This window comes from Eschrichtius robustus, chromosome 15 (genome assembly GCF_028021215.1).
Source record: "Eschrichtius robustus isolate mEscRob2 chromosome 15, mEscRob2.pri, whole genome shotgun sequence".
Classification (NCBI taxonomy): domain Eukaryota; kingdom Metazoa; phylum Chordata; class Mammalia; order Artiodactyla; family Eschrichtiidae; genus Eschrichtius; species Eschrichtius robustus.
In genome coordinates this window covers 8,014,734-8,041,316 of record NC_090838.1, presented here as the reverse complement: position 1 = coordinate 8,041,316, position 26,583 = coordinate 8,014,734, and the positions used below count along the sequence as shown (strand labels likewise).

General features: G+C 33.4%; 1 protein-coding gene across 3 annotated transcripts in view; it reads left to right on the top strand.

Annotated features, from left to right (window-relative positions):
- The window catches only part of ROCK2 (Rho associated coiled-coil containing protein kinase 2), a 139,924-nt gene that overhangs the window by 94,997 nt on the left and 18,344 nt on the right, over positions 1-26,583 (top strand). For all 3 annotated transcript variants that reach the window (XM_068563870.1, XM_068563869.1, XM_068563871.1), the window contains exons 7-25: positions 379-517; positions 2,920-3,011; positions 3,838-3,997; positions 5,553-5,613; positions 8,333-8,412; positions 8,580-8,628; positions 9,209-9,344; positions 9,440-9,531; positions 9,729-9,975; positions 10,364-10,470; positions 13,201-13,360; positions 15,942-16,102; positions 16,471-16,655; positions 22,005-22,074; positions 22,803-22,906; positions 23,073-23,259; positions 25,254-25,347; positions 25,442-25,536; positions 26,326-26,505. In XM_068563870.1, the coding sequence (XP_068419971.1) occupies positions 379-517; positions 2,920-3,011; positions 3,838-3,997; positions 5,553-5,613; positions 8,333-8,412; positions 8,580-8,628; positions 9,209-9,344; positions 9,440-9,531; positions 9,729-9,975; positions 10,364-10,470; positions 13,201-13,360; positions 15,942-16,102; positions 16,471-16,655; positions 22,005-22,074; positions 22,803-22,906; positions 23,073-23,259; positions 25,254-25,347; positions 25,442-25,536; positions 26,326-26,505 (2,399 nt within the window). The remainder of the gene's footprint in view (positions 1-378; positions 518-2,919; positions 3,012-3,837; positions 3,998-5,552; positions 5,614-8,332; positions 8,413-8,579; positions 8,629-9,208; positions 9,345-9,439; positions 9,532-9,728; positions 9,976-10,363; positions 10,471-13,200; positions 13,361-15,941; positions 16,103-16,470; positions 16,656-22,004; positions 22,075-22,802; positions 22,907-23,072; positions 23,260-25,253; positions 25,348-25,441; positions 25,537-26,325; positions 26,506-26,583) is intronic.

Genomic DNA, 26,583 nt, shown 5'->3' with positions numbered 1-26,583 from the left:
CAATTGTAGCTAGTGACTACTGTATTGTATAACATAAAAGGTTGATTTAGCTTAAGCACTAACTGATCTGACCCCACCTAGCAATCTTTTAAATTATCCAGTAAATTGGGTTTTTTCCCCATTATGTATTTAAAAACCCAACAAATTCTACAGTTAGTATTGATTTTATTTTGCTCTTAAAAGTTCATGGTTCATTGGTATGATTATAATTTAAATATATTCTTGGTGTGCGCCTGTTTTGACTGAGATTCCTGGCCCATAGACCTTTTCGTTCTTTCATGCATGTGACAAATTTAAACTTAACATATTTAAATATTAGGTGAAAAATGTTTAATTTGCATTCTCTGTTACACTGTGTCTTTTTTCTTGGAACTTTAGGGGATACTCCATTTTATGCAGATTCACTGGTAGGAACATATAGCAAAATTATGGATCATAAAAACTCACTATGTTTCCCCGAAGATGCAGAAATTTCTAAACATGCGAAGAATCTCATCTGTGCCTTCTTAACAGATAGGTAATATACATTGAATTTCTTTATAGAGAATCCTTTTAACTTTTGGATTTGTAGAAATGAAAGCATACCTAACTCTTATGTACATATGAAATCAATCTTTTTATCCAAATTGCATTTAATTCTGGTTTAGCCTTTTCCTACTGCTAAGCCTGGTGTTGGGTTACCCTTGTCACTTTGTACGTGCAGCCTAATGGTAATCTAACTCTAATCTTAACCCTCATGTCTAAAAAGGAAAAAAACAGAACTTGGTAAAATAATGCATTTGAGAGAAATAAAACTTCTGTATTATTCATATTTTATCCTCTAAGGTGATTAAGCCATACTGCTCTTGATTGTACAACTTTTGAGAAGAGAACATTTTTGTGCAGATAAATACTCAAAAGTTAATAATCTTAAAAACTATCTGTGTTTGATTTGGGAGTGCCTCCTTCCCAACCCTTTTTAGTTTGCATTTGAATATCAGCAAGTCCATCCTGGAAATTCTATATTTCTTGAAACAAACTAGATGAACATTGTTGTGAAAACCTGCCTTAAAAAGAGAAGCTAGAAAGCTATTTGAAGTTTCTTCCTTGCCCTCTCTATTCTATTCTTTTCTGGTTTCCCATTTTATATTTGTAATAGGAGTCATCCTATTAAAGGACTAACACATATAAGTGGGTGCTTCCACCTCAGTCCAGACTTACCTCACTAGCTTTATGATTTTAGGAAAATTATTTTACTTGTTGGGCAAATAATTTTACTCATCCTTAAATGATGGGATCAGATTAGGTGATAACTAAGAACATTTCTTGCCCTAAGATGCTATGATTCCTCAGCACACCTTATTATTGCCTGTTAGCCAGTTGCTGTTACAACCAGTACTGCAGTGACTATCCTTATACATTTATCTTTGCATACTTTCTGTAGGATAAAATCTTAAAGGTGGAATTCTAGGAGATACATTTTAAAATTGACCTACTTGAGTTACAAATTTGACCCCCAGAGAAGAAGTCACATCAGGGTATATTTCCATTATTAATAATTGTTTCCCTCATTCTTGCCAAACTAAGTATTATGAATTATTTCTTTTCCATACAAAGCAAGAAAATTATATTTTTCCTCATTAGACAGCTTAATCATTTTTATATGTTTATCAATCATTTGTAAAATAAAACTTTGATTATTAATTACATGATTAATGAATAATACATGGTGATAAACTCAAAATAGTGTTTGATTTGAGGACTAGATGGAGTTGATGGGAATGACCATAATTTGTGCTGAAGGGTAAAATATAAAACAGGATACAGTATATGCTAATGAAAGGAGTACCATTAATGAAATATTTGCCTTAGCAATTTATGGGGGGAGTGGTTGCAGTCTAAGGAATGATTGTAGGTGGAGAAAAGATAGTTTGAAAAGAATTTAATGCCATCAGTGTGGCTAAGAGCACTTCCTTCTAAACTTTACAGGTTTTCTTGTTTATATTAAACATAGCTCCAGGGACATATAAAAAATGTTTTTTATTTCCACATAGTCTTCACTGAAGACTCAACAGGTCAAAGAATGAAATTAGTAGTAACATTTTTTGGTATTCAGAATGATAATTTTAATATAAATGTAATATATATTTATATTTAACAATTTATATTTAATATAGATGTAGATATATCCAGAGTAAACATGGATAGCTTCAAACATAATATGTGAGCTCTTTTTAAGAAAGGAGGGGGCTTCCCTGGTGGCGCAGTGGTTGAGAATCTGCCTGCCAATGCAGGGGACACGGGTTCGAGCCCTGGTCTGGGAAGATCCCACATGCCGCAGAGCAACTGGGTCCGTGAGCCACAATTACTGAGCCTGCGCGTCTGGAGCCTGTGCTTCGCAACAAGAGAGGCCGTGATAGTGAGAGGCCCGCGCACCACGATGAAGAGTGGCCCCCGCTTGCCACAACTAGAGAAAGTCCTCACAGAGAAACGAAGACCCAACACAGCCATAAATAAAATAAATAAATAAATTAAAAAAAAAAAAAAAGGAGGAGGATTTTTTAAAACAACATTTATTAGAAAGGTTTTAAAAAACTCTTCTATGCCGAAAGTTAAACCTCCATCCATTTTAGCCCCTAAAGTTGGTCATGTGGTTTTGGCACACGCAGATGATTTTTTTCATTGAAAATCTCGTACTTTCATTTGACACAAAACAGGTGGAAACATATTTCCCTTTCCATGGCGTTTACTATCTAGAGCAATCATATACTATAAAATTAGATTGCTTATTTTTGAGCAACATTTAAGCTGAAGCTTTTAATAAAGATATCTTAAACTCATTTCTGATCCTTATTTTGATCCTTGTTGAGATAAGAGTTAATATTTTTGTATTTATATAATGTTACTCTTTATAATACAGTTTTTAACTGCATTGTTTAGGGAGGTACGACTTGGAAGAAATGGGGTAGAAGAAATCAAACAACATCCTTTCTTTAAGAATGATCAATGGAATTGGGATAATATAAGAGAGAGTAAGTCAATAAATTTAAATATTTCCATTTCATCACATTTTAAATCTCATAAATTCATTCCTCTTCTGAATTAACAAGCATGTCTGTACACTTAATGCTAACTAATTTTTAAATTGAGAGGTTTCATTTCAGTTTGTTCTGAAGCAGTATTTATAACTAAATTAATATTACCTCACTATCTTAGCAAACTAATATGTCTTTATTTCCCAATGCTTTTATGATAAACATAGGTTTCTTAATTTGTCAAGCTAAGTTTTATGGACCTCAGTAATTTTCAGAATTGGGGAAATACAATTCTTTAATTCAGATGTTTGAATTAATAAATCAGTAATTAGTTACTTATGGAGACCATACTCTGGTGAATACTAGAGTAAGCATAGTAATTCATTTAAACTTCATGTATATTTAACATTAATTCATTTGAAGAGTAAGAAATATTTCTACTTAAAGAAGGTAGAAAACTGAAGACTCTTAAAGAACGTATATGCAAGTTATTGCTGCTTGTAACTTTAGCACCTAGAATAATATCATCCTGCTTTCCTTGTTTGATTGATTTATCTGTATTTAAAACCAATCTAATATAATAATAAAACACATAAAAATTTCAATTCTTTGAAATGATAAAACAAAATCTGTTACTAAAATATTCTATAGTAAATCATAATAATATAGTATTGTTAATGAATCAAATATCAATATGTAATATGTTTATATCACATATTATTAATAATATATAATTACTAATATAAAACAAAACAGGGGTCGTTTATATAATTTTAAATCAGATATATTATTATTAAATAATTTGTTTCTTTTCTTTTAATAGCGGCAGCTCCTGTGGTACCTGAACTCAGCAGTGACATAGACAGCAGCAATTTTGATGACATTGAAGATGATAAAGGAGATGTAGAAACCTTCCCAATTCCTAAAGCTTTTGTGGGAAATCAGCTGCCTTTTATAGGATTTACCTACTATAGAGAAAATTTGTATGTGATTTGTTTGTTACATTTTTTATTGTTTTCAGCATCTGGCTATAAAGAGTTGTCTTACTTCGAGACTCTGAATTATAGAAGATAAAGTGTTAATTTGTTTTAAACTGAGTTTTTTCATAGAATTTTATATGATATTAATTTACAAATGAATGTAAGGCAATGTTCTGTGTTCTTTGGGGGATATAGAGTAAGACCAAACACCTACTTTTGAAGGAGCTTGTCAACTAATAAGGGATATAGGAGAATTATATAGTCATAATGAAGGGTAAAATTTGATATTTGCCTTAAGAAAGGTACCAAAAAGATATGAGATGGTTCAGAAGAAAAATAAAAGTCACGTCTCTTTGGGACGAGGGTAGGGGGAAGTCAGGTAAGACCTCAAGGAAGAGGTAGCATCTTAGCCAAGTCTAAAGTTAAGAAAGGGTTTTGAGTGGCTGAGATGCAAGGAGGTTAGGTGAGTATAGTGGGGAGGTGAATAGTGGAAGCAAAAGTTTGGAATGTAAGCATACTTTGGGAGCAGAGTGGTGTAGTCCAGTAGGGTTCAAACATAGGGCATATATATATCACTGTATCATGACCATTTGGAGGATTTAATGGGACTGTGATTTTCTTGCCTGTAATCCCTCCATGTAGTGCAGAGCCTGGCACAAGATCATTCAATACATATTGGTCAACTGGAGTGAGTATTGGGTATAAAATTAGAAAACAGACTAGAGTTGGAGTTTAGGGGAAGCATAATGCAACAGATGATTGTTGTGTGCTGTGCTAAGGGACTTTTGACTTTTGACAGGCAGTGAAGAGCCACTGAAAACTGTTAAACAGTTGAATGAAGTGTTAAAGACGTTTGAGAAACATATATTTGAGAAATTTTTGGTATTTCCATGTGTGTAATGGTCGGGGTGATCAACCATTATGGTTTCCCCAGGACTGAGGGGTTTCCTGGGATGTGGTGTGGGACTTTCATGCTAAAACCAAGAAAATCCCAGGCGAACCAGGATGAGTTATTCACCCTGCTAAGGACAGTGTTCTGAAAACTACTGTAGTGCTGACTAAACTGAGGACATCAGTGCCAGGAGAAGCCCAAGCATGTTTATGCACAGTGAGGAAGGACCCAGCTAAGCGAGAAATTGGCAGTTCGATAGAAGTGATGATTTGTGTATTAAGACCTGGAGATCAAGAGATGTTATTTTTGAAAAGGAGGAGAGCTGTCTCTTTCTAGAAGATTCCTAGAAAAAAAAGAATAAGATAGTTACAGGAACTCAAAATGAGATGAATAGGGAGAAAAGTGTAGTTCTATTTAGTGACTCCAGTCTCAACGATGTTAAAGACTAGAACATCCGCTTAAGAGCGAGAGGCAAGAAATATTTATCATTTTAAATGATTGAAAATGTTATACATCTCTAGAGGGGAAAATATTACTTCATTTTAAATATGTTGAAGTGGAAAGAAAGAGAATCTGTGGTTGGAATTTAATTCTGAGAATAACTTGGTATTAGAAAATGAGTTAAAATGACATGCAAAAGAATTTATTTCCTGCCTTTCCTTCTAGGTTATTAAGTGACTCTCCATCTTGTAAAGAAAATGATTCAATACAATCAAGGAAAAACGAAGTATGTATAAATTTTTACTACTCTATACGTGTTCAAATATTTTAGTAATATCCCTGTAGTTTTAAAGTTCACTTGATGCTACTTTTAGATGGCATTCCTTCTTGCAATCCAGTTCAGCATAACATTGAAGTGATTCATTTATTTGACAAGTATCACTGTGTGAGATCCAATGGCTAGTGAAAAGATGACTTATACATGGCTTTAGGTTTAGTTTTAGTAGCAAAAGTGATAGAATTAGGTTTACAAACAGCTGTATTTTCTACCAGTTAGAAAATTTTATGATCTTAGTACTATAAAAGAGTACAGATAATAAGCTGTAAGGATATAGAAATAGTAGATAATTTAAATTTTGACTATTTAGCAATGAATTCATGTAAAGGATAATTTTATCAAAATGTTACACTATTTTGTGACCTCTATACAAAGCTAAATCATGAACACACATACACATAAATGAGGATGCTAAACATTTTTCTCTTCAAAACCTATAAAAGCTAAAAAAAATTAGTTGGGTAATTTTGGTATGATTTGTGTTTTAGGAATTTTACAAAGCATAACAAGCATTTTAATGTTTTTGTTTTGTTTTAAATAGGAGAGTCAAGAGGTATGTTGATGTCAAATATGTTGAAAAACAGGAAAATCTCATCACTCTAGCGATGTTTTGTTATAATCATATTCCACCTAGCATTTGGAGTACTACACCTACCCAAGAGAGAAGTTCTCAACCTTTTTTCTACCAAGTATTCTTTTTATTATTGCACCTATGGATCTGTTGTTTAAAATATATATTATGTAATTTTCTTGTTTTTATTTATTAAGGATATATAAGTAGCAGCAAGGACTTTTGATTAGCATGTGATAACTAGTGTGATCAAATTATACTAATATAGTAGCAGCCAAAAGCTGTTAAACTTGACTAGTTCATTGGCCTGTATTTTCTTACTAGGGAAGTATACAGTTTTGCTTAAGGTATATGAAATATTTAAGAAATCATGGAGAACTTAATCACTAGAAAGAATAGTGGAAAGAACATTGGCCATGGAATCTAATAGATCAGGATCTTTTGGGGCACTGCCACTTATTAGCTATGCTATCTTGGCCCAGCTGTTCACCTTTTTTGGATTTCAGTTTCTTTATTGAATAGAAATAATACTACCCATCTTTTTAGGGGTTTTGTTAGGATTAATGAGACAGTATTTGTAAAGTGCCTGCCACTGTACCTAAAACACAAAAGGAACTTGAAAAGTTAAATCCTTTATAAAGGCAGTAAGCCTCCCAAAATGAATTATTTAATACTTTCGATAATTTTAGTTTGTTTAAAGCCCGACATATCTGGCCTTATGGCAAGATGACTTGTAATTAATTAGTTGTCATTTATCCAAAAGAGTTATTGTTGACAACTTTTCACAGTATTGTGCCTGGCACAGTGTAGGAAGATATAAAGAAGAGCTTTTATATATCTTTTTTTGAGGGAAAATTGGTATGTAACATTACATAAGTTTCAGGTGTACAACATTATGATTCTCCTTCTGTATTCATTGCAAAGTGATCATTATCAAAAGTCTAGTAATCATCCATCACCATACACTTGACCCCATTCACTCACTTCATCCAGCCCTAACCACCTTTTCCTCTGGTAATGACCAGTCTGTTCCCTGTCTTTGAGTTTGTCTTTGTTTTTGTTTTATTTTCTTTCCTTTTCTGTGTGTGTGTGTGTTTGTTTCCGCATGAGTGATACCATATGGTTTTTGTCTTTCACTTTTTGACTTATTTCTAATACCCTCAAGGTTCATCCATGTTGCAAATGGCAAGATTTCACTTTTTTTTTATGGCTGAGTAGTGGTTTCCACTGTGTATATATACCACATCTTCTTTATTCATTGACCCACCAGTGGATACTCAGGTTGTTTCCATAACTTGGGTGCATATGTCTTTTTGAATTAGTGTTTGCATATTCTTCAGATAAATACTCAGAAGTGGAATAGCTGGATTGTATGGGCGTTCTGTCCTTATCTTTTGAAGAACCTCCATTCTGTTCTCCATAGTGGCTGCACCAATTTCCATCCCCACCGACACTGCACCAGGGTTCCCTTTTCTCCACATCCTCACCAACATTTGTTATTTGTGGTCTTTTTGATGATGGCCATTCTGACAGGTGTGAGGTGACATCTCATTATGGTTTTCATTTGCATTTCCCTAATAATTAGTGATGTTGAACATCTTTTCATAGATCTCTTGGCTATCTGCATGTCTCCTTTGGAAAAATGGGAAGAGCTTTTATTATTTTTAAGAAAAGTAATATGTTTTTGAGCGTGTTCAGTCAAATATTCCAAATATTTGTTTCAGATGTAGACCTTTCATCTTTATAAGCACAAATGTTGACAGTATTTTCGAATAAATAATCTACAAAAGAACGATGGAAGGTATCAAAGGATGTCCTTTGTTCATAATGAATGAGAAACTTGGTGTCATAGAAGAATTCTGCCAAGATTGGAGCTTTTTATTCTTATGTTTACATAGTGTGTTCATACATACATGTGTACTGTAATAGCAAGAGATGGAGGATTTTTTCTCTCTGTCAATAAAAATCACATTAAGAAGGTACAAAAACTGTACCTATATTAAGTTGAAAGGAAAGAGATTATCATTGTTTTCTTTAAGCCTCTCATCTTTTAAATATGATCAGACTTTATAATTATAGTTTTTTATTTTCTGACAGATTCAGAAAAAACTATACACATTAGAAGAACACCTTAGCAGTGAGATACAAGCCAAAGAGGAACTAGAGCAGAAGTGCAAGTATGTTTTGTAGATAATTAAGTGTTATATTTTAAAATGTAAGTTTAAACATTTTACTAAAAAAGAAGAGCTACAAAGTAATTATATGATAATTTTATAATTTATGGTAAATGTCTTTATTGTAAACTAGGAGAGAATTATTTACTGTTGCCTTTGAAATTCTTTAGATCTGTTAATACTCGCCTAGAGAAAGTAGCAAAGGAGCTAGAAGAAGAGGTAAAGTCGCTCTGTGCTTTTATTAACATTTTTGTTCATAAAAAGTTTTGATGCCTGACTTATCTACAGAGTTCTTTTAGTGCCATATTAATACATATCTTGTTATATAGTAAAATCTACCTTGTAGCATTGGTGGACAGGACTCTCAGATTATAGGGTAACCATGATAATAGGCTTCATTTTGTTATGTTTTTGCAAATGAGTCAATTTAGTATGTGTAGATATTTCAAGTAAAAAGAAAATTGCACGCATATTACTTATATGGCTTAAAAATAGAAATTGACAGTTGTTTCTTTTTTTATTCAGACCCATAGTTTGTATTAAGTAAAGATGGTTCAGTGGTGATGGAATGTTACAGAAATTTTGACTTTCAATAGTAAACAAAACACTTGTGGTCTTGATTATTTAAGAATAGTGTGCTATTTAAAAAATATGGAAAACATTGTAGTTTTAACAAAAGGGCAGTTAATAGCTTTTTTAAAGGTCTTTTTTATTTGCTTGATGTAACTGAAATATTTTTTGTTTTTGTTTGATTTTTATACATACTTTCCTTTGATAATAACTTCAAGCATTATTTCAGATTACCTTAAGGAAAAATGTGGAATCAGCATTAAGACAATTAGAAAGAGAAAAGGCGCTTCTTCAGCACAAAAATGCAGAATATCAGCGGAAAGCTGATCAAGAAGCAGACAAGAAGCGAAATTTGGAGAATGATGGTTTGTGGTGTAGAATATTAAATACTAAGAGAAAAAGTTTGTGTGTATGTGTGTGTTGTGTTGAAGCTTACCACTAAAATGCTTTTTTATCACAGTTAACAGTTTAAAAGATCAACTTGAAGATTTGAAAAAAAGGAATCAGAACTCTCAAATATCCACTGAGAAAGTGAATCAACTCCAGAGACAAGTAGGTTGATCCCAATTTATAAGGATATTGAATTTTATTTATGACTGTTAACATTTGTTTTAATTGGCAGTGTTACAAAAAGGAAATCATTCGGAAGATATTTTTAGGTTTTTGTTTATTTTAAATAGTTTGTAATGGGGTAATAAATTGAAGGTATTTTCATCATATTGTTTGTTTGGTTTTGAATGGAATAACAGCTGGATGAAACCAATGCTTTGCTGCGAACAGAATCTGATACTGCAGCCCGGCTAAGAAAAACCCAGGCAGAAAGTTCAAAACAGATTCAACAGCTGGAATCTAACAATAGAGATCTACAAGATAAAAATTGCCTGCTGGAGACTGCCAAGTTAAAACTTGAAAAGGAATTTATCAATCTTCAGTCAGTGCTAGAATCTGAAAGGAGGGACCGAACCCATGGATCAGAGATTATTAATGATTTACAAGGTATTAAAGTAGATATTGCACTTAAGTTCATCTTAATGATTTGTGTTTTGGGAATAACCTTAGATGATGGATAATGTGCTAGAATGGTACATGTCTGAATATACTACTCTGTTATGTAAGGTTAGCATATTAGAAATACATTGTTACAAAATTTTATGAATGAAAGATTTACTTTCAAATAGTATGAAGTATTTTAAGTAACAAACCACTTCTAAAGGTGGTAGATTGGATTCCAGTCGAATTAACTCTAAAGCCCTATACCAACAATTATAGAAGTTCTGCTCATAAATAACAACTTTAAGGAATGAGGTGAATTCCAAATTTTTTACTCTAAGTTTAATATATATACTATATGAGTTTATTGTTTTTAAAAATGTTTCAATTTTAGGTAGAATATCTGGCCTAGAAGAAGATTTAAAGAATGGCAAGATCTTATTAGCAAAAGTAGAGATTGAGAAGAGACAACTACAGGAGAGACTTACTGATTTGGAAAAGGTAAAACATGTTAAGTTTTACGTTTGTGTAAGTAAATGACTAGACAGTTTCGGGTTGAAAAACTTACTCTAAAATAAGGAAAATTAGTAACTGAAATATTTCCAACACTCATGTACTTTCCTATATTCACACTTGGTTATGTAGATTAGGGATGTGTATTTTAAGGCTTACCATAACACTATACAAGCAGCCCTTTAGATGTTAGATGCTTATGAAGGGAGAATCTCTCTTGGGGTGTATAATGAGGATGCTTCTTCCTGGGGATCCAAGGAAAATGCAAATTTTGACTTACAATATATCTTTTTTTTAAAAAAATAAATTTATTTTATTTATTTATTTTTGGCTGCATTGGGTCTTTGTTGCTGTGTGCGGGGGGCTACTCTTCGTTGCGGTGAGCGGGCTTCTCATTGCAGTGGCTTCTCTTGTTGTGGAGCACGGGCTCGGTGAGCGGGCTTCTCATTGCAGTGGCTTCTCTTGTTGTGGAGCACGGGCTCTAGGCGCGCAGGCTTCAGTAGTCCTGGCTCATGGGCTGTAGAGCGCAGGCTCAGTAGTTGTGGCTCGCGAGCTTAGTTGCTCCGCGGCATGTGGGATCTTCCTAGACCAGGGATCGAACCCGTGTCCCCTGCATTGTCAGGTGGATTCTTAACCACTGCGCCACCAGGGAAGCCCGTCTTACAATATGTCTTTAAAACGACGTAAAGTTATCGCGACTTTTCATTTAGAAGTTTACCAAAAAGTACTATAAGCCAGGGATAATTTTTAGGCTCTGTGCAGTTAATATTTTATTTTCATTCACTTATTTATTCATTCATTTAAGTATTTAATGTATCATATGTGGTAGAAATATCAGGATGCAGTTCTTCCCCTTAACAATCTCACAGTCTAATGGGTAATTTCTAAAGTAATAATAAAGTACACAGATAATTCTAATGCAGTGTGGTAAGTAGAATGAGAGGTATGGGCAGGGTATATTGGGCGCACAGAATGAATTCCCAATCTGACAGGGCAGGATTGGTTGACAGGGTAAAGTTGGGGAGGACAGCATGGGCAAAAGGCACAGAGGATAGAAAATAAAAAAGTCATAGTCAGTTTATTTAAATGCAAACCATTCAGTATTTCTGGAGTAAAGAGCAGGGGTCAACAAATTTTAATCTTTTAAGGGAAAGACAGTAAATACTTTAGACTTTGCAGGCCATATGGTCTCTGCTGCAGTAAAAGGAATGGGCATGGCTATGATCTAATGAAATTTTACAAAAATAGACGTCAGGCTAAAATTGGCCTGAAAACCTAATGTTAAAGTGTGATGAATTCACTGGCCTGAGTGAGGCTACAGAGCCAGGCATGAGCCAGGCCATGCAAGATGTTGAATACTCTATTAACAACACTTAGTTGCTCTAAGTAATGGACTAGCCACTGAAGGGCTTTTAAGTTGGATGATTTTATTAGAGGAACATTTAAGATAGATCATTATGTACCATGTGGAAACTAGGTTTGAGGAGGACACGATGACGTAGGTAGATTAGTCAGAGGCTTTTTCAGTAACCTAGATAATGGAGACTTAACTAGTACAGTAGTTCAAAGGATGGAAAATAAGGATGAATCTGAGAAATATTTGGAGGAGGAATATTTGAGAACACTTAGTGATTGATTAGATATGGCATGTGAATAGTACTCAAGAATGAGTTTTGGGTTCCTAGTTTGTGACGAAGTCTATAGTGGTACCATTAATTAATAAAGAATAAAGGAAAAATAGCTGTTTTAGAGGAGACAATGATAAATCCATTTTAGTCCTAAGTTGAGGTGCCTGTGAGACAGCCAAATTAGGATGTCTACAAAGAAGTAAGCTATGGTAGTAGCAGCTAGAAATATTTGAGAGTCATCGATATAGAAGTAACTCAAACCACGTGACTGGAAGAGCCCATCTGCAAAGAGATTGCTTAGAGCATTGGTTTTTCAGAGCAGAGTAAATTACTCTGTTGGTGGATTGTGTAGTTTGAAAAAAATCATTTTTATTCTTGAAAAACAAAAGAAATACCTATATTTACAATATAAATTGTAGAAAACAAAGAATTAGAAAATCTTTTGAGGATATATCGAAAATAGACTGACTTCTATTAAAGATTCTCAACTTAAAACAAGTCTCCTATGTGGAAAATAAGGGTGAATAGTAGAGGATCCTGAGATTTCTTTTTTTTTTTTTTTTTAGATATAGCAAAGGGAAACATTAGGTATGTTTTAAAAGTTTGAGAAGTAATAATGTAGGAAGAGGAGAAGCATTATGGCTAAAGAACACTACTCCAGAGAACACCCAACATTTCAGGGGCAGCTGGGAGAAAACTTCACATGCAACAGAAAAGATGAGAGCAGGATGGGGAGAGCCAAGTGAGTTCAGTGTCAGGTATGTCAAGGAAATAGTTTCAAGGGCGACAGTGAGTTCAAATGAAATAAAGACTATAAATGTCTGTTGAATTTGATATTGAGATATCATTTGTCACTTTATTGAGCTCAAGCAATCTCAATGAAGATCTCAAAACAGTAGAGCGGAGATGTGGGAGATGGGTACAGAGGGAAGTGAACAGGTAGAGTACATCGATTACTTTTACAAGAAGTTTGAAGATCGGAGAGAACATGTTGAACATTATTAGTAAACCTGTTTAAAAAAAAGACTACGTTTTTGAAATTGCAAGCCAGTCTTTTTTGTTGATAGCTGCCATTTAAAATCTTTAATAGGAGAAGAACAACATGGAAATAGATATGACATACCAACTAAAAGTTATACAGCAGAGCTTAGAACAAGAAGAGGCTGAGCATAAGGCTACAAAAGCACGGCTGGCAGATAAAAATAAGATTTATGAATCCATTGAAGAAGCTAAATCAGAAGCCATGAAAGGTACGCATTTTCATAAGAGGGTTTTCAGCAACATTTTACAGAATTGATTTTGTATTCATCTCTGATTTTGAAAAATATTTTAAAAAGTATTAGGAAAGCTTTACATATATGTTTTTCCTTGAAGGCAGCAGCCATTTCTAAGGTAGTAAGCCCCCAACACAGAATTACTCAACCAAATTTCTAGATCAGAGAGAAGTTAATAGTTCAGTGCTATCAACAGTGGCAGGCATGCAGAGTGCGAAGCTCTAGATACATCTATTCAGATTTGGGGGATATGCTCTTTTTATAATATTTAGTTTGACATTTCACCAGCTGGTGTTAAAAAAGCCTTGCGAGTTTATAGAATATAAGTTCACTGAATATTTTGAAATCTGGCATGATAAAGATACTAGCTAGATTTGGTCAAAGTCACACAATACTAATGAGTGTAGGGTAAGATAACAAAGTGAACTTTTCCACAAACCAAGCCCGTATCTTGGAATTAATTGTCTTTTAGATAATTTCTTGTCTTCCAAACTCGACTGTTCATATATGATGGATTTGAAATTCCAAAGGAAATAAAGTATTCTTGTCAAAGATTTATAAAACTCTTAAACAGAAATTTCACTTCATATTAAAGCATAACATTTATTAATAACTTAGCAATAAATAGCCTTTAAACTATTGAATGTAATTAAAATTGGAGATTTTTTTTTTAAACAGTTTAGTTTAAGGCATTGATTCTAGATGATAAAAGATGAAATGAGCGCTTTATTTAGAAATATCTAACAAGAAAATTAGTGGGCCATGTTTCCCTGTCCATGGCCTAAAAAGACAAAGTTGAATTTCTTTTGAGGTCATAATTTAGATGCAATAAAATGCAAACATTTTTTACATTTGTAACACACACATATAATCACTACCCAAAACAAGATACAGAATCTTTATTTTCCTCATCTCAGTGAGTTCACTCATGCCTCTTTCTATTCTCTGTGCCCACATTAGGGTGATTAGTTTTTAAAACGAGTACATTTGTTTATAGATTATTCTCTGAAGTGTTGAAAATAAACCAATTTGGCATAATAATAACTCATTTTTTAAAATTCCTTTTTACAGCTGTAACGTAAGATACAGATGACTTTCATATTTTGTATGAATACACAAAACTTACATTTTATAGATGGTACTCACATCTGGTATAAAGCCTTTGGTCTTTCCAATGCATGTCATTGCATTGCATTCTTTGTTTAAGAATATGGCTTAGCAATGAATTACTAGTTATGTGACTTTCTCTAGTTACTTATCCTTTTTGTGCCTTGTTTCCTGTAAAGGGACAATTACTGTATTAGGTCGTTGTGAAAACCAAGTATAATGATACCTGAAAAGTGCTTAGAAATGCTAGCTATTTTTAGTAGTGTGTAAAAAATGGTTTCATTTTTCTACACTTTTGAAGACAGTTCATTAAAAACTGAAAATTCATAAGGTTTAATTTTTACCCAATATAACTTTGTAATAAATGATCATTAGAGGTTGAACATTAGGTATGAAGGAGCAGAAGAATCTATTGAATTTGAACAGATTTTCTAATCAGTACATCAGTAATCCTTTACATGTAATAACTTGCAGTTAATATGAAATCACTTGATTAGACATAAACTTTGCTCTTCACTTTGAGATTGAAAAAAGGTCTTTAGAAGTCTTTTCTGATTAATAAAACAAATTAAAAGTTTGTTGCAAATCATTTAGAAAATATAGGAAAATAAAAAGTAAAGATTAACCAGAATGCTACTAAATCAGGATGATATTTTGTATATTTTCTCAATTTCCTCTACTGTTTTGGTTTTTTTCCTTTTAAAAAATATTGTGAACATTTTCTTAGGTCACTGAAAGTTCTCCTGTGTGAGCACCTATCAAGTGCTTGCCGTATCCAGGCAGCATTTAAGTACTACACATATGTTAATGCAGAATCTTTGCATAATCCCTATGGGTGTAGGTGCTATTATCACCATTCTAGAGATAAGAAAACTGAGCCTCAGAGAGGTTAATTAAGTTGGCTAGTCAAATAATTAGGAAGTGTCAGAACCAGGATTTAAACTCAGGAAGTTTGGTTCTAGAGTCCTGTCCTCTGCCAACTCCCTAAAACATATATTTTCATCCTCTGCATAGTAATATACTAATATAGAAAGAGCCATTGAAGTCATAGGATCTACCTCTATAATGATTAGGATCTTGCTTAATGTTTTTAGGCAGGAAGAGTAACACTGAGAAGCACAGAGTAGCAGAAAAATAAATCTTTATTTAAAAAGATGTAAATGTCTTTTAGAAACACAAGTAAAGGCAGAATTATTTTGCTTTCATTAAAATGGATGTAATATTGTGGAGTGTGGTTGAATTTTATACCCTGCAAATGAAACACCTAATTTTCAAGCATGAAATTGTTGACATTTCAATTATATTAAGAGGAGAGATGAAAATATTAAATTGGAAATTTAAAAAATTATTAAGGCAGCATCATGTACTGTAATTTTTATTAGCACTGTGTCATGTATTTGATATGCTTCTTTTGTTTGATTCATGATTATGTCCATTTTTGTGGCAATAGAAATGGAGAAAAAGCTCTTGGAGGAAAGAACTTTAAAACAGAAAGTAGAGAACTTGTTGCTGGAGGCTGAGAAAAGATGCTCTATATTAGACTGTGACCTCAAACAGTCACAGCAGAAAATAAACGAACTCCTCAAACAGAAAGATGTGCTAAATGAGGATGTAAGTGTGAAGTTTACTAATAAATAATAGTAAACTATTTAATGAATTAATAGTAAACTAGGTTTTATTTATAAAGTTTCAGTGATGGTTTTATAATTTAAAATTTTTTCTTGTAAAATAATATTCCATAATCTTTAAATTTTACCGAATTTGGATGATATACTAAATGAATCATGATTAAAACATTTTTAAAGACCATATTTTATTTTAAAAATATGTCATTATGGAAAATCCAAGAAATATTTTATTTTGAAGTGAATTAACTGTTTAAGGGGAAAAATCTGTTTTATATCATCATATTTACTGCCAGCTTCATTGATAAGAAAGTCAAAATAATTTACTTACATACCAATAACACTATTTTTTAGGTTAGAAACTTGACATTAAAAATAGAGCAGGAAACTCAGAAGCGCTGCCTTACACAAAATGACTTGAAGATGCAAACACAGCAAGTTAACACACTAAAAATGTCAGAAAAGCAGTTGAAACAAGAGAATAATCATCTCCTAGAAATGAAAATGAGCTTGGAAAAACAGAATGCTGAACTTCGAAAGTAAGTTAATTGTTTGAGACAAAATTTACTAATATGCACAACTATCCACATGTAAATTATCTTAATTTTGATTTATCTGGGGATTTTCTTTTGACCCTTTTATTTTCTTGACCACATTTTCTCTTTCTTTCTGTTTTAAGTAATGTGTTAAGTGCCACTGTTGTCCTTTAAAAAGATTTTATTTGCTTCCCCGACAGTTTTTTATTACTGCCACCTTATAATATAATATATAGAGTGTTGGTGTTGAAGAAGAAGAAAATGTCTGGGATTTGTACTCCATGCTCTTAGGATTTTTCCTCAGGACTATCCCTCAAGCATAAGTGCTTTTTGTTTGTTTCTTTAGTTTCTGGGACTTGGAAATGTTTGACTGTGAAACAAACACCATATAAAATTTTTAATCATTTTTTAGGATACACTCTAGTGCTATATTTAATTTACTTAGAAAATAGAAAACATTGGTAAAATACTTTTAAAGTATACAGTAATATACTGTTAAAATTTACCCCATCAGTCATTAGTAGTATAATTAGTTCTTCCCAATCATGACCAAAGGTCATATTGGATTCCAGTTATTTGATAGGAGGCAGAGTGAAAAGAAAATAAGCTTCGGGGCCAGACAGATCAAGGTGTGAATCCCATTTCCACTACTTACTAGCTGATCACCTTTGGGCAAAATATTTTAACCTCTCTGAACCTTTTGTCACACCTACAGAAGAGGGGCAGTAATAGCTTCCTTGTTAGGGATCTTGTAAAGCAGGGGTCCCCAACCCCCAGGCCACGGACTAGTACCGGTCCGCAGCCTGTTAGGAACCGGGCCGCACAGCAGGAGGGGAGCGGCAGGAGTGAGTGAGCGAAGAAGCTTCGTCTGCTGCTCCCCATCGCCCCCCGGTCGCTGGCGTTACCGCCTGAACCATCCCCCCACCCCGCCCTGGTCCGTGGAAAAATTGTCTTCCATGAAACCAGTTCCTGGTGGCAAAAAGGTTGGGGCCACTGTTGTAAAGGATAACAATGACTTATTTACAGCATCTAGCACATAGTAAATGGTAGGGACCATTATTACTACAACTGTTACTGTTACTATTACTAGTATGTCTACTATAGGACTATTACTTTGTTCCTATCACTTTTGCTAATTGCCTGCTTTTTATATACCTGTGACAGGTCAGTAAGATTGACACTGCTTAGGAAAGGATGGTCAAATATTCAAATATTGACACTTCCTAGGAAAGGATGGTCAAAAAGAGTTTGTTCTTTTTGCTGATCTATTGCCTGGGTAAACCTAGACTCTTAAACTTCATGAGATTTTAACTTTTAAAAATTGGAACTAGAAACTTGAACAGTATTCAGGCATCTTTGTCCAATATTTTTTTGTTCTTTGTTTTTTCCCCTGTGTGTTAGCTTTATTCTTCCCTCTCATTTTTTTATTTAACAGAAAACTTGGTCCTTCAAGAAGGACAAACTCTAGAGATATGTCTTATAGCTTCATTTATGTGGAGCGACCCTGATTTGGCTTTTCTGGATCTCTAAGTCCTGAGATGGAACTCATTTGCCTGGCTTTGGTCAGGAGCCTAAACTGTGGATCCTCAGTTTTAGGGAACACAGTCTTTAAAACTATTTGACTGCACAGCTATTCTCCATAGTATTTATTCTAACAGCAATGTTTATATGAATACAAGAGCTAGTTAAATATCTAGACTGTGTTTCTTCTCCTGTTCTAATTACTCTTTGTTTATACCTAATTTATGCTACTTAGTATATATGCCTATTATTTTCTTCATAAGTGCACTTGGATCTATTGTTTCTTAATCCCTCAGTTCCTAACCCCTCCTCGCCAAAGATACCCACATCTGCTGTCTTAATCACCTAACAGAGTATAAATTCATTGAATGGCAAAAAAAAAAAGAAAAACCACAGTTATATTTTGCTATCTCCAACCCTTGATTAATTTCTTGCACATAAGACATCCTCAATAAGTGTTGCATGAATGAATGCATATCTATCATGTGTAAGGCACTGATAACCACTATGGGAGATTCAAAGATGAGTCAGATGTATCTCCTACCCTTAAGCTTACTAGCATTTTATCAGAAATTATTCCTTAGGAAGAGGTAAGGCAAGTACATAAATAATTGGAATACAAAGTTAAATATATATATATGCAATGAGAATTTACATATGAAGTGCTATGTAGGCTTGCACTTGAAAATGGCCAACGTAGACTTCTTTTCTTCCTTCCAAGATTCCAGTAAAACTCTAGTAGAGGAATTTTTTAAATGTGTAAACCCACATCATGTCATTCCAGTGGATTGGAGGACAGGAAATTAGTTAATGAGATAGTGGCAGGTGGGTGGAAACCTTCTGCCTAATGAAGTAGAGCAGCGGAAGCAAGAGCCAGGAGTATATATGAAGTGGGATATAGGTGAAGAAGAAAAATGTTTCATTATTCAAAGCAAATACCTTGGAGGGCTGGAGTAAGATGTGATGTTATAAATGGAGCAATCTGCTGTTCATACTCTGCCACTACCCCTTGCAGAAATGTCTGTATTCAGGCATTGCCACCACTAGGGTTCCTACAGAGCATTCCCTCTGAAGAAATGGGGCATACCCTCTGTGGATAATTAGAACAGCTAGTATGGGGTCAGCAGCTCAGAGAAAAGCCTTTCTCATTCTGGCATTTAGTGGTCTTCCTGTTTATGACTGACTTCCTAAGCCTCTCATTTTAAACTGAAGTTTGCTATTTAGAAAACCCCTCCCCTGTACCCAGAGATTAAAATTTCTGATGCCTCCTGGTTGCTCATCACTAGGCATTTGAGGAAAGCCTGCAGTATGAAAGAGAAAGACTATGATAAAGAAGAAGAAAAAGTGCCACCAGATGAAACATATATCAAAGAATAGAAGAGAACTTAACAAAAAGAAAGCACAAATTTTAAAAACCTGCTGGTAATAATTAGTACTGATCAAAGACTCTAGGAGATACTACTTCCATTAAACAAGAACCTGACATAATAAAGGACAGCCAGAATAGGAAGGAGCTCTTGAAGATGAAAAATTATTGCCAATGTAAACTTATTAGAAGGGTTCGAAGAAAAAAATCAAAGAAATTTCACAAAACATAGAACAAGAAGGAATAACTAGAAGATATGAGAGAAAAGCTAAGACACAGACAGACTGTTCCAGGAGTTCTAGCACCAAAGAATTCCAGAGAAACCCAGGGGAAGAAATTATTAAAGAAATAATAGAAAAGAATTTCCTATAGCTGGAAAAGAAGTCTTTAAATTGAAAGGACCCAGCAAAGATACATGAAAAAAGACTCACATTTAGACATGTTCTTATGGCAATAGGAAATGGAGGTTTGATTATGTCACTTAGACCAGTGATACAACTACATTAGGGATGGTAAGAGCTAAATTCTCACATCTGGCAGCAGGGAATTGGTAAATAATTAAAATGTATGTCAAGAAATAAGCTGAGATGTGGCGGTAACCACCAAAAAGAACAATACACAGAAATGAAACAAAGTGATTTTCTCTAGGGGAATAGGGTTAGCCCATGGATGGATATGGATAGGAGACTTAGAATTTTTTCTGTGCTAGTCTGTACTATCTAATTGTAACCATGTGCATATTATGTGGTTACTTTCTGAAAAATATTTTTTCTTAAATACCTAATGAATGTTGAGCTTTAAAAGTTACATATAATGAATGGTAGCTCTTCAAGAAGATCATGATATTAAAATTACACTGGGGTTTGCTGCAAGCGGGCTTAGCTGGTGATGATGATTTTAAATTTTTAAAACTTGTTCTTTCATATGTTATTAATTAGTATCTTTCACATTTTCCGCTCAGAGAAATAAAAATCATGATTCTTTAATAATACACTCATCAATAATAAAATAGAGAATTTACACAATTAAGTGACATTGAGTGATAATTTCCCTTTTATCCAGAAGTTGAAGGGCCAAGTAAGTAAACAAAGTGACCAAATTATATTAAATGCAAATAAGGATGAAAGTCCTAAGTAATATTAAATTGAAGATGGTGTGATTAAATCATTTAATCTTTCTGAGTTTTTTCTTGCTATCTACATTTTTATTTTATTTTATTTTATTTTTTTGGCCCTGCAGCATGTGGGATCTTAGTTCCCCAACCAGGGATCAAACCCATGTCTCCTGCAGTGGGAGCGTGGAGTCTTAACCACTGGACTGCCGGGGAAGTCCAGCTGTATACATTTTTTAAATATCTAATAGGTAGTAAAATATTTTCTCACTATAAAATATTCAGAACTATATTAAAAGGTAAAGAGAAAACAATATAAGGTCTCCTTTATGAATGCAGACATAGTTAATCTCTACAGAGGTAATATATCTTAACAGTCTGTTACTTGAAAAATCCTTCCACACCCTTTTCTGTGCCTGTACCTGTACATGTATACCATATTTATAGGGTTGAGTTTTTTGTAGATTTTATTTTGTGTTTTTTTGTTTTTTAATTGTATCGTATGTTGTGTTGTTCTCCAACTTTTTTTTTTCCCCCTTAGCTTTGACTTGGAATAACTGTAATACATATATTTTGTTAATAAGCCTAGACTTTAACTTATTTCAACCCCACCTCTTAAATGCATTGTTAGGCTCATTTTTTATTTTATTTATTTTTTTATTTAATTTTTTTCTTTATTGAAGATTAAAATATGTACAGAAAAAGTAAACAAATGGTAAGTGTAGAACTCAGTAATTTTTACAAAGTGTTCAAATCTGTGCAGTTAACCATTTACATTTAGATATAAAAACCTATACTCTTTACCTCCTTGCAGGCCCCCTCCCAGTCATTTCTTCACTCATTCTAAGATAATCAATTTTCAGGTGCTCTTTTAATTCTGCTACTTGGTTGGCATAAATGGCTGATCACAAATGCATGCCTGAGAATATGTGATTTAGTGTTATTGGTTTAATATAGCACTCAGAATTGGTCTCAGAATCCCTTTATACTCTTAAAAATTATTGAGGACCCCAAAGAGTTTTTGTTCCTGTGAGTTATATCTAATGTTATTTTTTGTGTTAGAAATTGAAACTGAGAAAATTTTAAAACACAAGAGCATACAAGCACACATTTCATTAGCTGTTGGAGTGATGAAATCATCATATGTCATACAGCCTCAAGAAAAGCCCATATACACTGAGATAATTAAAGCTTTAAAAATAGCAATGATTCTTAGTATTATGAAAATAATTTTACCTCATGAATTCTCTGAAAGGGTCTCAGTACTCCCGCGGGTTTCCTAGACCACATTTTAAGAGTTGCTGGCTTAATACGTGTCTAACTTATTTAAACCTTTGATTCAATGTCCCCACAGAGAACGTCAAGATGCAGATGGGCAAATGAAAGAGCTCCAAGATCAGCTTGAAGCAGAGCAGTATTTCTCAGTAAGTTCCAGACGTGTTACTTTGAAAATTGTTGTATTTGTAGAATTTTAAAAAAATTTTTGCTGCAAAACCAGGAGACTGATCTTGTCTTTAGAATAGATTCTTATAGCAACCCCAGACAGAATTTTGGATGAATGTTTTGTACCACACACATACAAAAGGAACGCCTGGGCAAGAGACTGTAGATAGTTTAACAGAAATCCATTGTCATTGCTAAAAAAATGGTTCTAGGCACATACTCATACCCTATGAAGTTGCTTAAAAGCATTGATTTTTGAGGAAGAATATATTTTCATAATGAAAGAAAGAAAATTGTCATTTTAACCTTTGTACTTTTTGAGATCAGTTTTAAAATATGAAGTAGTAACTGTCACCTCTGTTTCATTGATTTTAAGCCAATAAAATTTTCTTGTCTAAATCAGTAACATTTTTTTTTGCCTCTTCATCCTGTCAATCTGTGTCATTTAATGAGGAATCTCACTGTGATATCCAGTTGAAAATCACGCTTCTAAATTATTAGCTGAATTTTTGTTAGTTAATTGGTTGATTACCAGAAAATAGAAAAGCTCATTAAACTGTTAATTTGCTCATGGGCTCAACATTACTGTTTTGTGAGCATATTTGTATGTGCTCAACTGGACTTTTTGTCTGGATAGCTTTTGAATGTAGAAATAATATTGCTGCTGCTGATGGTGATGATACTTTCTATTGTATTTTTTGCTATTCAGACCCTCTACAAAACACAGGTTAGGGAACTTAAAGAAGAATGTGGAGAAAAGACCAAACTTTGTAAAGACTTACAGCAGAAGAAACAGGAATTACAGGATGAAAGGTAAGGATAAGATCCTTGTCCCTTTTGTCCATAGCCATGAACCCTACTCCTAGAACAGTACCTGCTATCTACTCCAAATAAAAATTTGTTGATGAAGTGAATTAGACAAAAGTTTGACTTTGTAGTAAAAAATTGAACATTAAAATTTTATCCCTCTGAAATGTAGGGACTCCTTGGCTGCTCAACTGGAGATTACCTTAACCAAAGCAGATTCTGAGCAACTGGCTCGCTCAATTGCTGAAGAGCAATATTCTGATTTGGAAAAAGAGAAAATCATGAAAGAGCTGGAGATCAAAGAGATGATGGCTAGACACAAACAGGAACTCACTGAAAAAGATGCGACAATTGCGTCGGTAAGTAAAATGCTTGGTTATTTTTTGGTTCTAATTAAATTACTGTATCATAAATCTTCCTTAGAAATACTAAGAAAGTAACATAGATCTAAATGAAAAAGTGTATATGCTGGCTACAAGATATTTGACCTAGTGAACCATCAGCTTCTCAGTGTTTGGCAGAGAGAGGCTCAAAAAAAACCTACTTCCAATGGCTTCACCTGTTGGTAAATTCAGAGTTAAAGGACTAAAGTGAAAGGGGAATACCAAAAAGAAAACAGTTTGTCTTTTTTTCCTTGTTAAACCAGTCTTAGTTTAAAAGAACCTTAAAACTAATCATGAAGATTAGTTTAATCATGAAGGATAGTCATATGTAGGTTGAAAAAATTGCAAGAAAAATTTCACATGGAAGTAAAATATCAAATAGTTGAGTTTGCCTTATCAATTGTCCAGACCTATTAAAATGCTACAGTAATTTAAAAGTTTGGCACTAGAACAGGGATATTTAATCCTGTTCAGTGGAAATGAGTAGGGGGGCCAGAAATAGGTTCATCATGCACATACAGGAACTTGGCATACGGTGTCAGTGGCAGTATACAAATCAATGGGAAAGGATACAGATTTAATAAATGGTTTTGGAATAACTACATTTTTATGTGGAAAGGAATAAAATTAGTTTCTTGTTATCATTTACCATATACAGTGGTAAATTCTAGCTATCTTAAGAACTTTAAATATGAAAAATAAAATTTTTTAAATATTAAAATGTAATCCAAAATTTACTTATAACAGAAGATGACAAATAAATGACAGGGAAAAGATATTTGTAATGTATTTATTGAACAAGGGATTAGTATCTAGAATATAAGTGGAACTCCTACAATTCAATACGAAAAAGTTAAATAATCCAAAGGAAAAATTGGCCAAAAAAGAAAACCTAAAAATACGAGCAGATGTTTAACCTCACTAATTTTTAGGAAAAGGCTGGATAAAATAACTTTGAAATACCATTCCATACCCATCATTTTGGCAAAAATTCAGTATCTGACTACTTTCAAATGTTTGAAGGATGTCTGGAAAATGGCATTCTTATTTACTGCTATCCAGAGTGTAAATTTAATATGGCACACTATAGTATAGTAAATAGTATGGCAATTTCCAGTAAATTTTAAATATTCATATAATCCAAAGAAAGTCCATAATAAGATAAATGTGCTAGAGGAATTCAGACACAATACTACTAGCAGCATAAATGTTTGTAATAGCAAAAAAATCAAATGTTACATTAATAGATGAATGAATGGATAAATGAAATGTGGTAGAAGATAGAACTACTATATCAGTTAAAATGAATTAATTAGGTCTTTATGTATATCAACAATTTAATTCTTAATATAATGTTGAGTGAAAGCAATTACAGAAAGATAAATGCAGTATGATGCTATTTATGGACAGTTTAAAATCACATAAGACCTCATTATATTATTTCACATATATGTAATAAAAGTATACAATCATGGATGGGAAGGATGAACACATAATTCACAATAAAATGTCCTTCAGGAAGGAAGAAGAGGAATAGGATTTGAAGTGAATACCAAAGAATGTCAACTTCTTTAGTAAAATTTTATTTTCTGTTTTAAAGCAGTGTTCGGTAAGAAATTAAATTATGATTTTAAAATTTATTCTGCATGATGGAATGCAGAGCTTTGTTATAGTATTTGCTTTTTTTAGTTTACTAAATTGTTTTTCATTTAAAATACTGCTAAGGATTTTTGAAAGAGGGCAATTTTTTGGCTTCCTTGGGTGCATATGAAGGTCGGTATGGTTAGCAAAATTTTCATCAAGGGTGAAGTTTGGTAAGGTAGGACAAAGGCAGGAAGTGTAGAGATAGATGTACTTAGAAAAACAAGAGTTTTAGCAACATTCTAGGATATTTTCATTTTGAAGTACCGCTTTAAAACTTAACATTTTGTAAATTAGGATATGATTCTTGTTCTACTTTCATTTCTTAGCTCGAAGAAACTAATAGGACGCTGACTAGTGATGTTGCCAATCTTGCAAATGAGAAAGAAGAATTAAATAACAAATGGAAAGATGCCCAAGAGCGTATGTACTAATAAGAATAACATTTAGTTTCAGTATGCCTAATGCTTGTCAGTTGCTGAATTATCAGTATAATTTTTACATTTTTCTGTTTCAGAACTATCAAGGTTGAAGGATGAAGAGATAAGTGCCGCAGCTATTAAAGCACAGTTTGAGAAGCAGCTGTTAACAGAGAGAACACTCAAAACTCAGGTGTGTATAATATGCTCTAAATATGATTTTGAAATTTTTCTTAGTTTACCTTTTTTACATTTTACTTCTAACATTACAGATTGGCTGTAGCAGTCATTGTTGGTATCAGTACTTGTGAACTGTCAGGATTGTGTGATTTTTACCAGGTTGGGAGAAGCTAGATTTGATTAACATTGTTGAGTTCAGTGTTTATTAAAGTTTTTCTTAATTTTTCCATATGGAATCACAGTCCATCCTAATTTTTTATTGTAATCTGATAAATTTTTCTGCTTTTAAGAAACGGTAGAGAATGACCATTTGCTGACAGCCTGAAAAAGGGTCACTCTGAAAAGGCACCATGATTATTAACTCTTCTTTTTCTCAGCTCTCGTGATTGTATATACAGCATGAATACTTGTGGGGTCCGAGATGCTCTGCTCTGTGGTTGGACACATGTTGTATTTTATTAGTGTGATGCCAATGCACAACTCTCTTCTAGGGTAAAAGAAGATCTGCCTTGTAGAAGTCTGTCTTGGAACTAAAAACCCAAAGTGGTAGAAGGTGACATTAGAGTGAACCTATACACATTTAAAATTACGGTTCTCAGAAAATATGAGAGTGAAAAAGTAATAGAGTATTGGTTGGAAAAGGATGATGAGTAATGAAGAGGGTGTATTTTTTAATATAGAAAGTGTTTCTTTGTGGCCCTGTGTGTAGGGAAGGTTTTGTAACTTGCTATTGGTGAATGACCAAGAAATCATCAACATAATTTATTTTATTTATTTACATACTTATCTTTATGTTTTTAAGGCTGTGAATAAGTTGGCCGAGATCATGAATCGGAAAGAACCTGTCAAGCGTGGTAGTGACACAGATGTGCGGAGAAAAGAAAAGGAGAATAGAAAGCTACATATGGAGCTTAAATCTGAACGTGAAAAACTGACCCAGCAGATGATCAAGTATCAGAAAGAACTGAATGAAATGCAGGCTGTAAGAATACTTTTTGAAGACTTCTTTTTAAGAAGTAGAATTATTTTCATGTCTGTATATATTTTATAGCTTATGGAG